The sequence below is a fragment of the Sinocyclocheilus rhinocerous genome, unplaced genomic scaffold (assembly GCF_001515625.1).
Source record: "Sinocyclocheilus rhinocerous isolate Xijiao unplaced genomic scaffold, SAMN03320098_v1.1 scaffold491, whole genome shotgun sequence".
In the NCBI taxonomy this organism is placed as follows: domain Eukaryota; kingdom Metazoa; phylum Chordata; class Actinopteri; order Cypriniformes; family Cyprinidae; genus Sinocyclocheilus; species Sinocyclocheilus rhinocerous.
In genome coordinates this window covers 1,476,624-1,495,263 of record NW_015625034.1, presented here as the reverse complement: position 1 = coordinate 1,495,263, position 18,640 = coordinate 1,476,624, and the positions used below count along the sequence as shown (strand labels likewise).

The 18,640-nt window shown below is 35.0% G+C and overlaps 1 protein-coding gene and 1 long non-coding RNA gene across 2 annotated transcripts in view; one reads left to right on the top strand and one right to left on the bottom strand.

The window, feature by feature from the left end:
- Positions 1–305: 305 nt before the first annotated feature.
- LOC107748890 (tumor necrosis factor receptor superfamily member 1A-like) lies at positions 306–8,177 on the bottom strand. Its single transcript, XM_016563893.1, has 10 exons — positions 8,003–8,177; positions 7,428–7,512; positions 6,408–6,534; positions 6,026–6,154; positions 5,391–5,540; positions 5,200–5,284; positions 3,954–4,036; positions 2,478–2,626; positions 1,694–1,814; positions 306–1,579 (listed from the first exon to the last, which is right to left on the bottom strand). Exons 2-10 carry the CDS (start codon positions 7,461–7,463, stop codon positions 1,275–1,277), a joined length of 1,185 nt encoding a protein of 394 aa, XP_016419379.1. The 5' UTR covers positions 7,464–7,512; positions 8,003–8,177; the 3' UTR covers positions 306–1,274.
- LOC107748907 (uncharacterized) overlaps positions 7,482–18,640 on the top strand; it is a 23,575-nt gene continuing 12,416 nt past the window's right edge. Inside the window, exons 1-3 of the long non-coding RNA XR_001640973.1 lie at positions 7,482–7,543; positions 15,825–15,952; positions 16,498–16,632. This is a non-coding gene — a long non-coding RNA (uncharacterized LOC107748907). The remainder of the gene's footprint in view (positions 7,544–15,824; positions 15,953–16,497; positions 16,633–18,640) is intronic.

Sequence of the window (18,640 nt, the reverse complement as noted above, 5' to 3'; positions counted from 1 at the left end):
AGGCAAATTACACATGAATTAAAAATATATAAGCTGTTTATTTTTTTTTTTTGGCAATTAAATGTAAAAAAGATAGCATTTTTAAAAATGTATTTGGGGACATTTTTCTTATATTTTTTTTCACCCATTGTAAAAAAAAATGTGACAAAAATGATTGAAGTTCATTTTACAAAAAATACTATTTCAGTCCTTCTACTTGTGTTACTTGTTTGCAGTTTTCTGTTTCTGCACCATGTTTTTCCAGCATATATGGTTTATTTATATAGGAATTTTCCATTAAGGCAAAAAAACAAAAAAACATCTGTGGTCGAATTAGCTTTATAATTTGCATTTGCATTGAATTTTAATGCTAGTTTCCAGCTGAAGCCCCATATTAGCCCGTGGAATAATGCAATAATATAAATCACCTCTCAAATTGTATAAAATACCCCTCAAATACAAATGCAATTATAAACTGTTTTTGTTTTGTACATGCAAATACCACTGCTATCAGCATTAAATTCATATATACAGTTGGAGGCATTAATGGGTCAATAAGGCCTCTCACAAAACCTGTCAAGAACATGCCCAGGTCACCGCCAAAAAAGAAAATGTAAGAAATTGAAATGAAAGGAATAAGAATCTCATGGTTTTTTAAGTTTAACACTGAAGACTGGAGTAAAGGCTGCTAAAAACCACAGGAAAAAATAGTTTGGACTATTTTTGATCAAATAAATGCAGTCTTAGTGAACATAATCTTCTTTCAAAATTCTTTCCCAAAAAAAAAAAAAACCTTAAAAAACTAACAGAACAAAAACCTTTCTTAAAATGTTTAACAGTGTATATATGTGTGTGTGTGTGTGGGTGTGTGTGTGTGTAGGTGTGTGATCTGGACATGTTATTGTGAGATCTGTGCTATGATAAGAAGAACTTACAGACGGATAAAAGCGTCTGCTAAACGTCTAAATGTAAATGTAAATGTAAACTTGGAGAGAATATGCATGGTTATGTTATCTCCAATACATATCTGAAATATTACAACCCAAACCCCAACCACCCCACCACCCTCATTCAGATACATTTACGTTGACAGCACTAAAAAAAAAGCTTGCATACAAACATAGAACATAAGCATATTCATAAAAAAATTAGTGTGAAATCTTCAGACAACTGGAAATATGACATGGCCAAAAAACAGCTGTAGACGCACTTCCACTCTCAAAGGAATCCAATGGAAATCGGTGGAGGTTAAGTTCTCTATTTAATGCCCTTTTCTTCTTTCTCTTCTAATGGCCTCAGTGTGAAGTGCTTGGGTCCCATGAAAGGAACCTGCTCTCGATGTTGTCTGCACAGTTGACCAAATACATGTCCTTCAGAGTGTCTACGAACATCTGGATGCGGTGACATGGCAAAACATTGTTCCCTCCTCCACTGCCGCTGTCACTCCAAACCTTCAGCATCTGGTAGTGGGCATCTTTGCTGTTCCTGTGGTCTTGTTCCGCCCTGTCAATGCTCTGCTCAGAAACACCAAGTCGACGTACAAGCTCTTTAAATCTTCCAAAAGGCACCTCGTCCAGCACAAAATAGAAGAACTTGTGAACTACAAAAGTGAAAGTCAGAGAAAGAACGACAACAGACGTGAATCATATTTAAGCAGCATCACTTAAGCCTAAATAAGGGATTTATGTGTAGAAACAAATAAACACAGACATACATTTGATCTCTCTTGGGACGCAGTCTGGGAGTTTTCCATTTTGTTCTGTTTCGCACGGCTGTTTTGTGAAAGGAACGCTCTCATTGTGTTCTGTGTCTGGTGCCACTGTGATAATCAATGTCTGTGGAAAACATTAAAAATATATATGAATTACTTAATAAACAATACAATAATAACATTAAAAAAAAAAAATACTGCAGGTGTCTATGGCCTAATAATTATTTAAGAATTTATTTTAAAATTTCTACATCAGGGGTCTTCAACAAACAAATAAATGCTGTTTTTTTTATTTTCTATTCATCAAAGAATACTGAAAAGTATCACGGTTTTCACAAACATATTAAGGAGCACAAGTGTTTTCAACAATGACAATAATCAGCATATTAAATCATTTCCGAAGAAATGCTGCCTGGAGAAATGGCTGCTGAAAGTTTGGCGTTACCATCACAGGAATACATTACATTTAAAAATATATAACCATTTAACTAACAGTATAACTATTTAAAACAGAAAACAGTTAATACAGCACCACTTTAGCATTTATTTCTGAAAGACATTAGTGCAATTCTATTAATATTATTTGTCATTGGCTGAGAGTTCAGATGGGGGTCCCTGTGATAGAAATATTAGTATTAGTATTTACGATAAAAGCTGAATCATCTTCTGTAAAAACAGAGCTACAGTAATTATGTGTTTAGCATCAGATGTGAATCACTCGCATTGTGAAGAAGAATGGTTGTGGTGTCTTTGTCATTGTTTGTCATAGGTCAATCAAGCATTTTACCTGATCTTCGGAAGCAGGTGATGATTTCTGCGATGACAAAGCATGCCTCTTTTTCTTCCAAAGTCTGATGCCCTCGTATAACATGAACACTCCCAGTGCTAGAACCATGATGCATGCACCCACAGGGACCAGTATTTGAGGTATTGAGCCTGAAACATCAATGAGACCAGAAACAAACCAAATAAAATCAGTCCTCAATATTATTTCTTGCCTGAGGACACGTGTTGTTTTTGGACCATACAGAGACGTTTTGCTTAGTCATGGCTAGACAAATTCAAAGGAACCTTAGAGGGGACTTCCCAAGATTACTCATGCTTTCTAAAAACATTTTAGTACTAGCTCTCTTTATCGATACACTCTAAAGCCATACAGTAGCCTGTCTGGCATCCACAATATTAGGAAAGCCAACAGACACCAGCTTTTTCAATATTTTCGATTTCCAAAGGATACGCATTTTTGGATGGATGTTGATCAGTACCAGTGGTGTGCAGTGGTGGGTTTTTTTTAGAAAATAAATCAAATGTAAATTCTTGTCTCAGTTACACATTTTCCTGGTTAAATAAACATTACTTACAGTATAAAAAATAAATAAAAATACTACTCTAGGTTACACTTTATTTTAAGGTGTCCTTGTTAGTGTAATTATACATTTAAGTATTGAGTAATATTAATTACTATATGGTTAGGGTTAGGATTAGGGTTTGGTTTAGGGTTACTTGCATGTAATTATGAATAATTTATTGTTATTATAATAGTAAGTATATGCAACATGTGTAACAAGGACACATTAAAATAAAGTGTTACCCAGTTCTATTTTGTAATGCAAGTAATGTTCTATTTATTAAAACCAAGTAGAAATCTCATCAAGCTAGTGTTTTAAGCATTTTTTTTTACATTCATTCCAAAACAATAACTATTCAATAATAATGACTATTCAGCTGTTCTTATTAACAGTCAACTTTTCAGATCATTAGTCATAAACAAGAAATTTCACCAAGCTAATTGCTCACTAAAAAAATCCCACAGATCATGTTTTCAGGCGATTTGAAGTTTTATTTTGACGTGACTTTTTTTTTTTACATTTTAATTAGGCTTCCCATTAATGCCATCGGTTTGTTCATTCAGACTGATAAGCGAACGTGTGACAAATACAAAAACTGGAGGCGGGATTTATTACATGAACCAAATCATAGCCTCTTCTCATGTGATATCCCCCCATTCATTCTCAACTTACTGTACCCCTTATGAAACCCACCACATGCCTTAGGGATCTGTTAAAACTCAATAGGCTTAGGAGAGGCAAGAGAGATGCAGCCTCCTGCTGTAATCGCTGTTGTAGTGTTTACTTAAAAAAAACTAGTGATTTTCTTTTTAATTTCATATCTTGCAATATTTGCATAGTTTTCTCATCCAGTTTTTTGAAGAGGCACTGCCTCTCTTGCCTCCTCAGAGGAAATGTCCCAGGTCAGTACTCACCTGAAGGACTAGTTGGGTTGGCAGACCTTAAAGGGTTAGGAGGTGTGGTGGATTTGCACAAGTGTGGACACTCATCCTGACATCTATAAGATATAAAGAACACACATGTTGATTATTTTGTCTGCCATGTCTAAAGATCTGTAAATGTATCTGTTAATTACCCATTAAAACAATTTTCATGTGCTAATTCAGTACACTTCAGTGTATGTATGTGGATGAGCAGAAACAACAGGGAACGCATTCCGAATAAAGGTTTTTATAAAGGATAGTTTGTCATTTGTAGATATTCTCACTTCAGTTTTTCAATATTTATAAAATAATTTAAAGGTGAATCATCCTGTCTGTCTTGGGCCAGACATTTACGCAAGTATACTTGAACACAAAAAGGAGAGCTTGGTCAGCGTCATTACAACATTAAGTGCATCTTTTATGCATGTAACTAACTGGCTCAGGAAAGTTCTCTTCATACTGACAGTAGTTGATTTAAAAAAAAAGAAGACAAAATTGATTCCCATTCGCTGACAGCATGGATTATTATTGTTACAAAAAATGAAAACGAAATACATTTTTAACTGAAAAATTTATCATAAAGTAAATTATATAAAAAATAGATTCCAACCTGCAATTGCCACTAGATCAAAACTGTCCTGGCAAATTTAATGGCATTAAACTTTTTTTTAAAAATTATACCAATTAGCACCTTAATTGTAGTAGACCTAAAATACTAAGAGTAAAATAATAATAATAATAATAATAAATTAAATACTAAAAATTCTAAAATACTAAAACTAAAAAAAACTAAACTAAAACCAACAATAACAGAGTGAAACATAAAATTCAAAATAAAATTATTTAGAATAAATGTCAAATTTAAAATGACTATAATATCCGAGATGTGTACTTGTATTGAGTTATTCATTTCAGTTAAACGCATTTCAAAATGCAACAACGCACAAAACTGAGCTTGTGTAGTTAAATGCTTCTGAATTCATAAGTGTACTTATGTAGAGTATGTCTCTGCACATTAGCATGAAATGTAAAGCATTGCAACACAGAAAATGTCACGCTTCACCTTTAACATAACATTTTCAGGACAGCAGACATAAATGCAAGGAAGGACGTCTGTACTTGTAGACTTTTCAAAATCAAAAGATGAATGAGTGCATTCGTCAACTTAACCTCCGAACAAGTGCCACATCATAACAAGTGCCCGCAGGATTTTGAAGAGTACCGAAGTGTGACTTACTTAACACACAGCTCACAGAGGTTTTTGCCCTTGACAGCATAATGGTTTTCTTTGCATTGACACTTTGTATTCTGTTCCCCAGCACCTGACAAAAGTGAAAACATTAACTAAGGGTATCCTATAATGTAAAAACAAGATTAATATATAGCTTTAATTTATTTACGTAGCTTTATTAAGCTTGAGGGACTTACATTTCGCAGCTATCAGCTGCCCAGATCCACACTTATTACAGCTAGAACATTCCCATCCCAAGTCGCCTAATTTCTTATAGTAGTATTCAGGCTCACACCCACACACCCTATTGCTTTTGAATGTACATGGTGATATCTCTATGGAATGGTCTGTGATTAAAGGATGAAAGACATATGAAAACTGAGCAAAGGTAAAATTAATTGGTTGTGTGAAGTTTTTAACAATCATCCACATATTAAAGGGATACTTTCATCCCAAAATGAAATTGTCATCATTTACTCACCCTTATACGGTGAAACACAAAATAAGTTATTTTTAAAAATGTCTTAGTGTTTTTTTGTTTTACATATCTTCTTTATGCACCAAGAGCTTGTAACACTCCAAAGATAACGGAAAAATTGAAATCGCATCATATGACCCCTTTAAAGTCAATTAAATTGACCCCACTTACTTTCATTGTTTAGACAAACACCGTTAAGACATTTTTCCAAAATGTGTTCCGCAGAAGCAAGAAAGTCATACGGATTTGGAATGATGTAACAGTTATGTAAATGATGACAGAATTTTCATTTTTGGGTTAACTACCTCTTCAATAACAAGAAATACGAAAATCAAAGTTTTAAAATGGCATTACCTTTGTTGCACTTCCTGCAACTGAAGCAGTTTTCATTGTAGTTTGAGTTATCTAGGTAGGTTCCATTCTCACATTTTACACATTCGGACCTCTTATTTGGTTCAGGGCATTTCTCTTTCAATTTAAACCCTAGAATAGAAAACAGAAGGACAAAGGACAAAACAAAACCATCAATGAAAGCTGAACAAAGGGTTTCTTTGAAAAACAAACATACTCTGTTGCTACTCATTATCCATAGTAACTGTTTTAAATGTTAACAGCTTTGCTCCATTATATGATAAATGTACTTCTAACCAAAAAAACACAGCAGTCACAGAATTTATTGAAAGGATATACACTCTGTACATCTATAACATAAAGCCTGTATTTAAATTTGCTTTACCTGGATGACATTTATCACAGCAGAATCCCTTATTATTCCAGTATTCATTATCAGGACAAGTTCTTTTCACAGTCTGACCTCCACTAATGGCAAAATTTGATATTGTATATGACTGGCTGATTAGAGCCTGTTGGGAAGAAAAGATCATTTAGGTTAAAAATACCACGGGAAATGACTGTGATAGCATGCACCTTATATTATTTGTGAGTGCACAGTGCAATACTGTATTTTACAATGAAAAGTGCTTTATTTTACCTTTCCTTTCAAGTGTGGTGAATAAACCAGAAGTAGTACCTCGCACACAACTTTTCCACTTATTATTATTACTATACTTATTATTATGAAAATGAAAATTGGATGAATGAATGGCTACGTTCAGATTGTTTACCACCTACAATTTTTATTACCAACAGCAAGCATTAATACAAGATAAATGATTGAAATATTAATATGCTATATTGCTATCACATTATCTCATTACATATGTTAGCCTCGTCACATGTTTAATTTTGTGTTCAGTTAATAATAATTTTTTTTTTTTTTTTATGTCTTAACATGTAGAAGTCCGATCAAATAATGAGTGATGAAAAAGAAGTGCCTCATAAATTATTTTGAGGAATGAACTATAACGATATAAAAGAGAAGCTTCTGTGATTGGTGGATATTTCTTTAGAATTGTGGGTAAGGTAGTCCTTATTAATGTTTTCTTTTTTTAATGAAATTACACTGACACATGACTTACACTCATCATAACTTGCGAAATCTCAATGTAGGTCTGTCCTAAAATGTTTATATGATATACCGGTAGTTAAAATTAGATTATGGAACCTGACTATTAATTTTATGTATAGGTAAAGTCACTGAATAATTAACCAATTAAAACATGCCTTTAATCATAGTCAACCATGATGAAAAGCAGCCCAACACAACCTTTTAATAAAGTATTTTAGATGGCCACCTGGGGCACTTTTGAAAATGAAGGTTCATGGCTGAATAAATTCTCTGCGAATACTATCTTACCAGCAATACATAAGCGAACAGCTGACATTTCCTCATGGCCGCTATAGGGGGCGCTAAAGCAGTACTTCTCACTTCACCAAACACACTGTGCAGACAGAGGAGAGGGGAAAGTGTAGGTACGAGTTAATATTTTACACATTATTAATTTCACAGCTTTATCTAATAAAGAAAAACAACAGTTTTCATGAACTCTGATGTCCTTGTAGCCTATCAAGCAGATTATTCTTACAGTAACCTATTGCGAAATAGTGCCTACATGACACAGTACATGTACAGTGCCTTACAAACCACACACAGTAACATCTAAAATACAGTTTTTATTGTTAATTCCAGCCGGATTGTTCTTTAGCATGGTGCCAAAATTAATTCAAAACAAAAACAAATAACATATTATGCTGTTAAAGATCTTCAGACCCCCACAGACATGTACACTAGGAAAGACGGCAAACGGGGAGACGCTTTAACATTTCCATCCGTTTCAAACCACGGTACAATCTCGACACCCACACTTAAAAGTGCCACATTAGAGATAACAATCGAGTTCCGTATGGAGATTTTACAGCGCGTGAACTTACCTCTACTCATGGCGATCCAACATTGTCTTTTCGTACTCTCCCAGAAGCGTTCTATCATCCCCAATAGAGCTAAAATATAGCCTATATTTAAAAACTTTTTAAAAAATGTGAGATGGGTGAAGTATCGCTACCGTCCATTTCCTCGGAGGAGAAGGGCAGTCTTTAACTGGAAATGTTATGCGTCACAACAACTCCTCCTCTCGTGCCAATTCTCATGAAGGAATTCGAGAGTCTGGATGAAACCGAAAATACTCTAAAGCTTCTGTAGCAACTTTGAGAAAATCACAGTATTTACACAGTGATAGCGGCACATTGAGGGACACAATACGTCCTTGGTCAATGTACTAAAGGTAGCCTATTACTGTCTGTGTGAATGTCTTTTGTTGTGCGTTGGATACTTACCATATATGCACATAGCCTTCCCTTGTGAAAAATAAATATACTAAAATGTATTTGAAATACATTTATTTCGTGCTATGTATGCTACAAATACATTTACATATTGTGTACTTAATAAAAATACACTGCAATTGTACTTTTGGTATAGGCCTACTAAACTGCTGTGCTATACAACAAATTTTGCACTTTAATTGTGCAGAAGTAGTGCTGAAGTCCAACTAAAGATATACTGAAGTATATATATTTTTGTGCTAAAGTAGAACTATTGCAAGTAAACTTTAGGTGCACTTTAAATTTCTTGCATTTAAAGACCAGTATTATTCAAAGATCCAATCCTCATCAATAATGACATTAAAACACATTTTAGGTTTAATATTAAGTACTCCAAATAAAGTTTAATTATCATTTTTATATCGGTCTCAAGTTATATGTCAGTAAATATGTTAATAGATTTGAACTATACTTAGTATGAAATAAATGTATTTTAAATATATAACTTTTTTTTTACTAGGGTTTATATATCAGAATGTCAAACTAGACTTAAAAAAGCCATAATTAACCCCAAAATGAAAATCATAATTTAGTCTAATCACCCTCATGTCATGAATTTCTTAATTCGTGAAACTAAAAAAAGACATTTTGAATATTCTGGTTAATGGTTGCAACTTGCAGCTGCATTACTGAGTGAATGATTTGAACTTAGAACACGATCAGATTGAATCATTCAGAGCGGTTTTATAAATAAGATCAACCGATTCTTTGAAAAGATCCGACTCAAATCATTCTTCACAAATCAGACATCTCTACTTACATGACTTTTGCCCCTAATTTGCAGTCTGGATGAGCCGACCCCAGTTGAGCAAGTCTGCAGATTAAAATTTCAGTCTGTTTGCCACAAAAAGCGATCATATGACTTCACGTGGACCGCTTTTATCACGTTATGGTGACTTTTTGCCCCATTTGAGGTTGACATTCTCAATGCATGGATCAGAAGAGTAATTCTTCAGAATTTCTCCTTTTGTGTTCCATGTAAGAAAGGAAGTCATATGAGTTCACCTGAGGGTGAGTGACAGCATTATCATTTATGAGTGAATTATCAGTTTAAGTAAGGCCATATATCAGACTTAACATAAAAATAAATACAAATTTATGTATGAAAAAAAGTATGTGTGTGGTATTGCATTGCATTGCATAATAACTAAGGAAATTATCTTTGTTTTGAAATAGCATGTTTTGTCTTTATTTTTCTCCAGCTAATATGACCTTGATAAGATCTTAAACTCTTCACTGAGTTGAGGAAGAAGTTAAAGACTTTTTTTGATTGTTGCAGACAGAATGTACGTACTTAGCTGCATACTGAGGCGAAGAAATAACTTCCTCACTTCTGAAACCACATCCTGTCTCCATTTCCCCTGTGACCTGCAATGTAACCATGGAGATTGTACAAATGGCCCACGGATTGTTCTTTAGCATGGTGCCAAAATTAATTCAAAACAAAAACAAATAACATATTATGCTGTTAAAGATCTTCTTAAAGGTCTGATATTTAATTCACATTGTATGATAAGCACATATTTTTTATTTAACTATTTTTCGTTTTTCTATCTGATGGTAGTTAAAAGAACACTAATACTGGTTGTATTCCATTAACCTTCCAAGAATGCCTTGCTGAAAGCTTGAAAGAGGGAGGAAAAGGATGAATAGTGGTGTTTGTGTTGCCATGAACTGAATAATTGTAGTGAATCAAACACTGCAGGTAACTGCTGCTACTGTTCAGATGACTCACAATTTGTCTATCTAGTCCATAAGAACCTTAAAAATGGGTTGCAATGGTTTTTCTGGGACAGTTTAGTTGGTGTTGGGCACAAATGTTAGTTGTTTGCCTTCCACATACACTGAATGGAAATATATTTATTTGGCTATACTAAAGGTCTGGTGAATAGAATGGCTGCACACAACCACATAAATAACTGATTCCAGGCCTTACAAGGTTGATAAACCACAGACATTTTGCCTGCTCAGTCAGCAAGATACTGCTGTTTCATTAGCTTGACCAACAGGGCCAATATTGCACCAACATGGTTTGCCGCAAGATTACACAACCAGTCTAAGTTAAATGCACAAGCATGATATTTGTTTCCAATATCAGCAGGGCAGAACGCTGAAGGCAATTCAGATTCAAAGCATACTACAAATACATTTGCGTATTTATGTGCTAAATAAAAATACCCTGCAACTGTACTTACGGTATACTAAACTGGTATACTTAAAGTCTGCTAAATTGAAAATTGAACTAATTTTGTACTTCATGCACTTGTGCGGAAGTATTGCTGAAGTCCAACTAAAGATATACTGAAGTATATTTGATTGTGCTGAAGTGGAACTATTGCAAGTATACTTCAGGTACACTTTAAATATATTGCATTTAAAGACAAATGTTATTCAGAGATCATGCAATCCTCATTAATATTGACATTAAAAAAAAACATTTTATACTTAATATTAAGAAATGTGCATTATAATTTTATATCAGTAAGTCTCGAGCGATATGTAAGTAAATATATTAATAGATTTGAACTGTATTTAGTATGAAATAAATGTATTTTAAATATATAACTTTTTTACTAGGGAAGTAATCTTCACCAGTCTGACAGCAACAAGTGAAATGCAGCGAAAGAACACTTTAGAATGTGCTTTAACACCCTCATTTCCTGTTTTAGCCATACATGTCAAGCGATTATCCTCACCGGCCATCAAAACTGTAATCATCAGACTAATGGTCGGACTCATGTAAGGTCCTTCTGTTAGTGTTGGACTTGAGTATATTACCTGCTTTTCTTTTCTTTTCTTTTTGTTTGTTCAGTTTCCATCTCTAAGTACTGAGTTTGTACAGTATACCACCTTCTCATTTTTTGGTGTTACTAAATTCTGTCTGCAACTGCATTCTTTTGACCATGGAAGCCACCTTATAGAATGTTACTTCAAGAATGCAACAGATGAAGTTGACACCATCTGAATGGAGACATTATAGTTAGTTGGCCGAACTACAGTAAGTAACAGCCCTGCAGATGCTACGTCAACTTGCCAGAGATTCAGCCAAATGTAAGCACCCCCCCCCGCCCCCCCACCTATTCTCATTTCGTCTACCTGTATGTCAGTGCATAAACTTCCAGAGAGTTTTGAAGTTCCTTGTGCTCAGTGCAAGGGCTTCTTTCTCCAAAACTCCCTGTGTTTTGCCCATCAGTTGGAAGCCTCATCCATCTCAGTACCAGCTCCCACTGGAAAGTCCGTCCCAGAGCCAGTTCCCCAACCTTTTCTCCTCCTCAGCCTACGGCTTTAGCTTCCCATCCTCTTCTGGTTCTGTACAGTGCAGTGGACTCCTTTGTTCCACCCAGGGCTATTGTTCGTCTTCCGCTGGTCCCACCCAGCATTGGGGACTTCCCGGTTACATCTCAGGCTACCTACCTCTGGGCTATTGTTCCTTCTCTGGTTCCATAAACCACCGCTCTGCATATTTTGCATGTCTCTCTTAGCTATTTAACACACCTGATCCGCATAACCAGCTCATTAGAAGAGAGGTCTATGCATGAACTGTGTTCCGATTGACATGGTCCCTACACAATGTTTTTTGTTTCCTACTCCCTGAGCAAGGAAAATCCGTTGAAGTTTATTTCACCTTGGAACATTCATTCACAGATTTGCGAAAATGAAGTGTGAAGTGTGAAATAATATACCTCTGTAAATAAATACAATTTAAATTCACATCTCGCACACTTTAATGCCCTTTGAATGGAACATATACGCTCCTTTCGAACTGGAATCATGGCGGAATATCCTGTGTTGTCCACTTCGCAGGTCAAGTAGAGCAAACGTCTGGAGTGATAAGAGATACATACAAAATGTGCAGAGCGCTGGTACGCGAGGACTGGAATTGAGAACCACTGATCTAGACTTTAAGCTCATCTTCATTGAGTCTTCCTCATCCTTCTGCTCCATTTGTTCTCCCAAGAACCTTTAGCGTCACCGGCTTCACCACAATTTACTGTTCTGCCAGATCCACCATGATCCTCTGTTTCATCTCCTTATCCGAGAGTTTGTGACCCTCCTGCTCCACTGTGGTTTTCTACTCCTCACTCCATCCTAGTACCTCCCTCCATTAACCCTGCCATGGCCCCACCTTCTCTCCACCTCAATATCATTTTTGTAACTTCCCTATTACTCATGGCTTATTCTGCAGCATCAGGTTCCTTCCATCATCATTACACTAATTATCCTGTTCTTGTCTTAAATTCTGAAAGGTAGGATTTTAAATGAATTTATTGGTTTCAGAATAATTGTTGTTATGAAATATTGCAACGATAGCTACTAGGGATCTGCGTGAGTACTCTAAAGTGATACAAATCATCAAGAGCGTAAACAATGATAAGTCCTGGTTCTGTGTGACCTTTTTTGCTGAATTAGAAATTCACTAACTCTCTTCAGTGCAACAGGCTCCCCTAGTGAAAAATTAAATACGTATTCGAAATACATTTATTTCATGCTAAGTATACCACAAATGCATTTACGTATTTATGCGCTTAATAAAAATACCCTGCAATTGTACTTTTAGTATACTAAACTGGTATACTTAAAGTCTGCTAAATTAGAACAACTAATTTTGTACTTAATGCACTTTAATTGTCCGGAAGTAGTGCTGAAGTTCAACTAAAGATATACTGTAAGTATATTTGACTGTGCTAAAATGGAACTACTTCAGGTACACTTTAAATATCTTGCATTTAAAGCCTGATATTATTCAAAGATCATACAATCCTTATCAATAATGATATTAAAATATTTTAGGCTTAATATTAAGAAATAAATTACCCCAAATAAAGTTTAATTATAATTTTATATCAGTAAGTCTCAAGCGATATGTCAGTAAATATGTTAATAAATTTGAACTATACTTAGTATGAAATAAATGTATTTCAAATATATTACTTTTTTACTAGGGAAGTAATCTTCACCAGTCTGACAGCAACAAGTGAAATGCAGCGAAAGAACACTTTAGAATGTGCTTTAACACCCTCATTTCCTGTCTTAGCCATACATGTCAAGCGATTATCTAAATATATTAAAAAATATCTATTTCAAACACACAGCACATTATAAAAAGCCACTCAGCCTTGTCATTTTCAAGCCTTTGAGAATACTTCAATATTTGAGAACATTTTCAAGAATTGCACTTCTACCAAACTTATCTGAAGAAATTTCATAACTACTTTCTTATGAATCTGGCTACTGAACATATTGCTGAACACAGTTTCTCTGCAAGAGATGACTAAAATTGACAAAAATGACAGTATAAATGTTAAAAGAAAACATTTCATTATCAGTCAGGATTTTCATCTGCAACCTTCAAAAGAACATCGGTTAGTTCACAATTTCAACTGTCGCCTATAAAGGAAAGTGTGAAAATATTAAGAGGAAACATGCTTAAATACGAAAACACACCACGCCAGTAACAGGTATGTGACGGAATAGAAATTCAGGTTGACCTAATGTGACTGCTTAGAGGAGAGAACTCACTCATAAGGGGAAAACTCTTTTACTTGAAGCCTAGAGTTCAGTAAAGCTGCCTGCCTGTCAGCAGGTGATGTTATCTGCAGGTGCTGAGGTAACATTTCTTATATCTTCGCATTTGTAGCAATGTTGTGGTGAGCCCTCCTTTTACTGTAAACACTACTGCACTTGTGTGTGTGCACGTGTGCTGCGGTGGCATGTCTGATCTACAAACTACAAGAAGGACATGACTCTTTTCTAATAGTGGTATCAATTCCACTGAATAAAACCAATGAGTTGACAGCTCGTAAGTGTGAGTAACAGTTAGGGGGAAAAAGTTATCAGATTAAGATTAGATTAAGTGAATTCATGTTTTGGAAAATAAACCCAAAATAGAAACCGTTATGGCAGCTCTCAGACATAATGTACTTTATGCTAAGCAGACGTTTTATTCTAAACTCAGGATAAAATGACGAGCTTCATGGATTCTGTGCGATTGGACGTTATTCAACCACTGGCCTCACTACTAATCTCACATCTCAGAATGAGTGACTGTTAAAGAGCTTGTCTTTTTACTCATGCTTTTACTCAGAATGAGACACAAGACCCTTTTCATCTAGAGTGTTTGTGTGCGCATGTATTCGTTTCAAAGAGAGATGGAGAGAAAGAGAGAGTTTGTTTTGGAACTAGTTAAAAGTTAAACCAAGACAGAAAACCTTTAATGGAACATTTGGGGTAGAGGAAAAAGAGGCGCAGGAGAAATATCAACAGAAAGACCTCCTGCTGCTATTGGGGGTCCTAAGGCAGAGTTATTCATAACGTTGGTTGAACTTAGTTTAAATATGACTCATCTGACATTTCTGATAAAGATTTAATGCTGAAGAGTTGTCCCCTCATCTTCAAAGTTTCAGAGGGGCTCGACTAACTCACAGCTCTCGTCTTTTTCTCACTGTCTCCTATCTGGTACACACTTTCAAGGTAAGACTTCAGTCACTATCTTCTGAAGACTTCACTATCTTAGAGCGTATGTAAAGGATGTGTGATTTAACAGGAATGGTAAAAAATTACATACTTGCATGTGATGTTGCAGCAAATCTATTGTGATCTTATTGTAAGAATGCAAACAGTTTTATCAATGTCAATTAAAAGTTAAATTGAATGACAACTACAAAAACGTAACTAGGTCAAGCTGAATTTAGCAAGCGAGGGGCCGGATCTGTCTGGTGTTTTTTGTAACATTCATTGTATAATCATTGACACATATTTCATTCACTTATTCGTACAGAGTATAGAGATGAGCAATGGCAAAATAACATTATTGACTCATTGTTTGTTTCAACAAAATTTGTATTTGTTTTGGAAAAATGTAATTTTTTTTAAATATATAACTTTTCAAAAGTAAAACAAAAATCATAAATAAAAATATATATGTTATGAAAAGATAAAAAGATAACATTTCTACTAAATGCTATGTGTGTGTATATATATATATATATATATATATATATCTCACTGTCTCTCTCTCTCTCTATATATATATATAACTGTCTATATATATGTATATATATATATATACACTGCTTTTATATTCTATAGAAAATTGACCCTTATGACTGGTTTTGTGGTCCAGGGTCACATATGTAATTGATCATAATTTGTGACAAAAGATCAATATAAAGGAAGGGAACATAATATAACCAAAAAGTTATTTATCAGTAAGTATCACATTAAATATTTAACACGAAGTAAGGCCAGTTACAGCCAAGTAATATATTCATGATTTGTATGACTTTTTACATGATCTGCGAACACATTTAAAGTCATTCCAGGTGTCATGTGTCATTCTGAACCTTCACACGCTTCTTTTTTTCTCTTCCAGTAAGATGCTTACCCTGCTCAGTGTCCTCCTGCTTTCATCACATGTCCTTCCTCTCGTCCAATCACAGTCGTGCGATGACAAAACAGAGTACTTAAATGACAAAACATGCTGCACAAAATGTAAACCAGGTAAATGAAATCAGCTGCCTCATTACTGTGAGCAGATTTGAGTCAGAGTTGTACTTAAGAGGAGAAAGAACTAAGCTGTTCTTTAGTTAAGATTAGATAATTAACGTAAAGTGCACTGAAGCAAAAGAACTTGAGTTGAGATTAGGCATTAGGTTGAGGCAACGTTAAAAGAATCTAATTTTAGAGACAAATTACTATAGAATTGATTGTAGACTGTTTAGGCAGACAGAATCAAGACCATTTAAATGATGTTCGGCTTTTTGAGGCATATTTCGATTGAAAAAGTCAGGATGGGCCGATTGCATTATGTAAGGATATTTCAGGGTTCAGCTATAGTCTGGTTTAATGACATTTACCTAAGGTCTTAGAATGACACATCACGTTTCTCGTATGAGGATGACCTGTTCTCTGAACTCAACTTTGTAAACTCTCAAACCAGTCAGCGTTGAATACCTCGTTCATGAATGTCAGAGTCAGCATTATTCTGCCACACTAATGTCTCTCATTACATGCATGTTTCCCTGCCATTCTGTGTGTTTATACAGGAGAGTATGTGTTAGAGAACTGCAAACAAAAAATGCCTGTTACTCTGTGTGCCCCATGTGGAAATGGCTTCTTCACGGACGACAATAACAGCAATTACAACTGGTGCTCTCATTGTACAACGTGCACCAAAGAACGTATGTCCACTCGATTTCTTTATGATCACAAAACAGGTTGTATGTTCTTAGAATGATATGTTCTGAATCTTCAGATGAATCAGTATGAAAAGTCATAAACTAGAAATACCAAACATGACAGTAAAACAAAGCAGGGGCTTCCCCTTCAGCAGATCTTGGTGGGTTTTTAGTATGGAGGTACTGTAGGTGGGGGTCTGAAAGCCGTCTGGTAACAAACATGACATAGGACAGCAAATCTTGAAAATACATGTGTAGCACTGGAAAAAAACAAGTGCACCTGAGTGGTAATGGAAATAACTGCCTACTGAGATGTCTGAGATGTTTTGATATGCAGATGTCCTGCTAAAGATTGAATTTGACGATTAAACAAACAAAATACTTGAAAAATTGTCGTTTGGGAAGAAAAGGTGATATAGCAAGCAATACGAGAGAAACTAATGTTTGAAGTAACTGAACAAACAAGTATTTAAAAGCCTAGTATACATTTTAATTTACTAAAGATAGACGTGCTGGTTAAACTAGAAAGAAAAAAAATTCTAGTAAATCGTCAAACATGTTCTCTGAAACTTGTGCCAAATGACACTTTAGTTCAGATTGTAGATACCAATGGCCAAATGACCAGGCTAAGGAGTCTCGTGATAAAAAGATATGAGCAGAAATGAAAAGTGAATATCCCGAGGTGGTGTGAGAGTTTATTTGTGAGTCAGCAGAAAAAAAACTGTGTTTGAGCTTGCTGTTTTATTTTGACACTTGTCTTGTTGAAATGACTGTATAAGTGCAGGCACTTTTATGTCCTATAGGGGTTTCATTCTTTTTGTTGTAAGATGGTCACATTTGAACTCTTCATTGTCACTGGATCCTTCAGAAATCATTCTAATATTATGTTTTGGTGCTCAAAAATAATCATTGGTGCATACACACGTGGTCAGAATTGTTGGAACCCTTGGTAAATATGATCAAAGAAGGCTGTGAAAATAAACCTGCATTATTAATCCTTTTGACCTTTTATTTTTTTTAAAACACTAAATTCTAACCTTTCATTGAACTAAAACAATTGAAAATGGGGGAAAATCTCATTATGAAATAAATGTTTTTCTCAAATACACGTTGGACACAATAGAAATTCTTATGAGTAAAATATCTGCGAAGTATATTTCCATTCATATTTACAATTTTGATCATACCAGGGTGATTATGAACATGAAATTATCCAGCCATGGCTTCCTGTTTCACAGGAATATAAATAGGAGGGAAAACAAAGGCCAAATTCCCTTAATCATCCATCACAATGAGAAAAACCAAAGAATATATTTCTGATGTGCAGCAAAAGATAATTGAGCTTCACAAATTAGAAAGTGACATTAAGAAAAGAGCTAGAGCAGTGAAAATTCCAATTTCCACCATCAGGGCAATAATTAAGAATTTCCAATCAACAGAAAATGTTACAAATCTGCCTGGAAGAGGACATGTGTCTATATCGTCCTAATGCACGGAGAGAAGGAGAGGTTGAGTGGCTAAAGACTCTGCAAGGACCACAGCTGGAGAATTGCAGAAAATAATTGAGTCTCGGGGTCAGAAAACCTTTAAAAAAAATCAAACAGCACCTACACCACATGTTGTTTGGGAGGGTTTCAAGAAAAAAAAATCAAGAAAAGAAAATGCTCTCATCCAAAAACAAACTCCAGCATATTCAGTTATCAGACACGACTGGAACTTCAAATGGGACTGGCTTCTATGGACAGATGTAACTAAAAAATTAGCTTTTTAGCAACAAACACTCAAGAAGGGTTTGGTGAACATAGGGATAAAAAGTACCCCATGTGTACAATGAAATATACTGCTGTATTTTTAATATTGTGGGCCTATATTTCTGCTGGAGGTCCTGGACATCTTGATTAGATACATGGCATCTTTGATTCTATCAAATAATCCAAAAACAAACCTTAAAAACAACACAAAAAATGTGTCACTGGGCACAAAACCAAGCTTCTGCTATGGCCATTCCAGT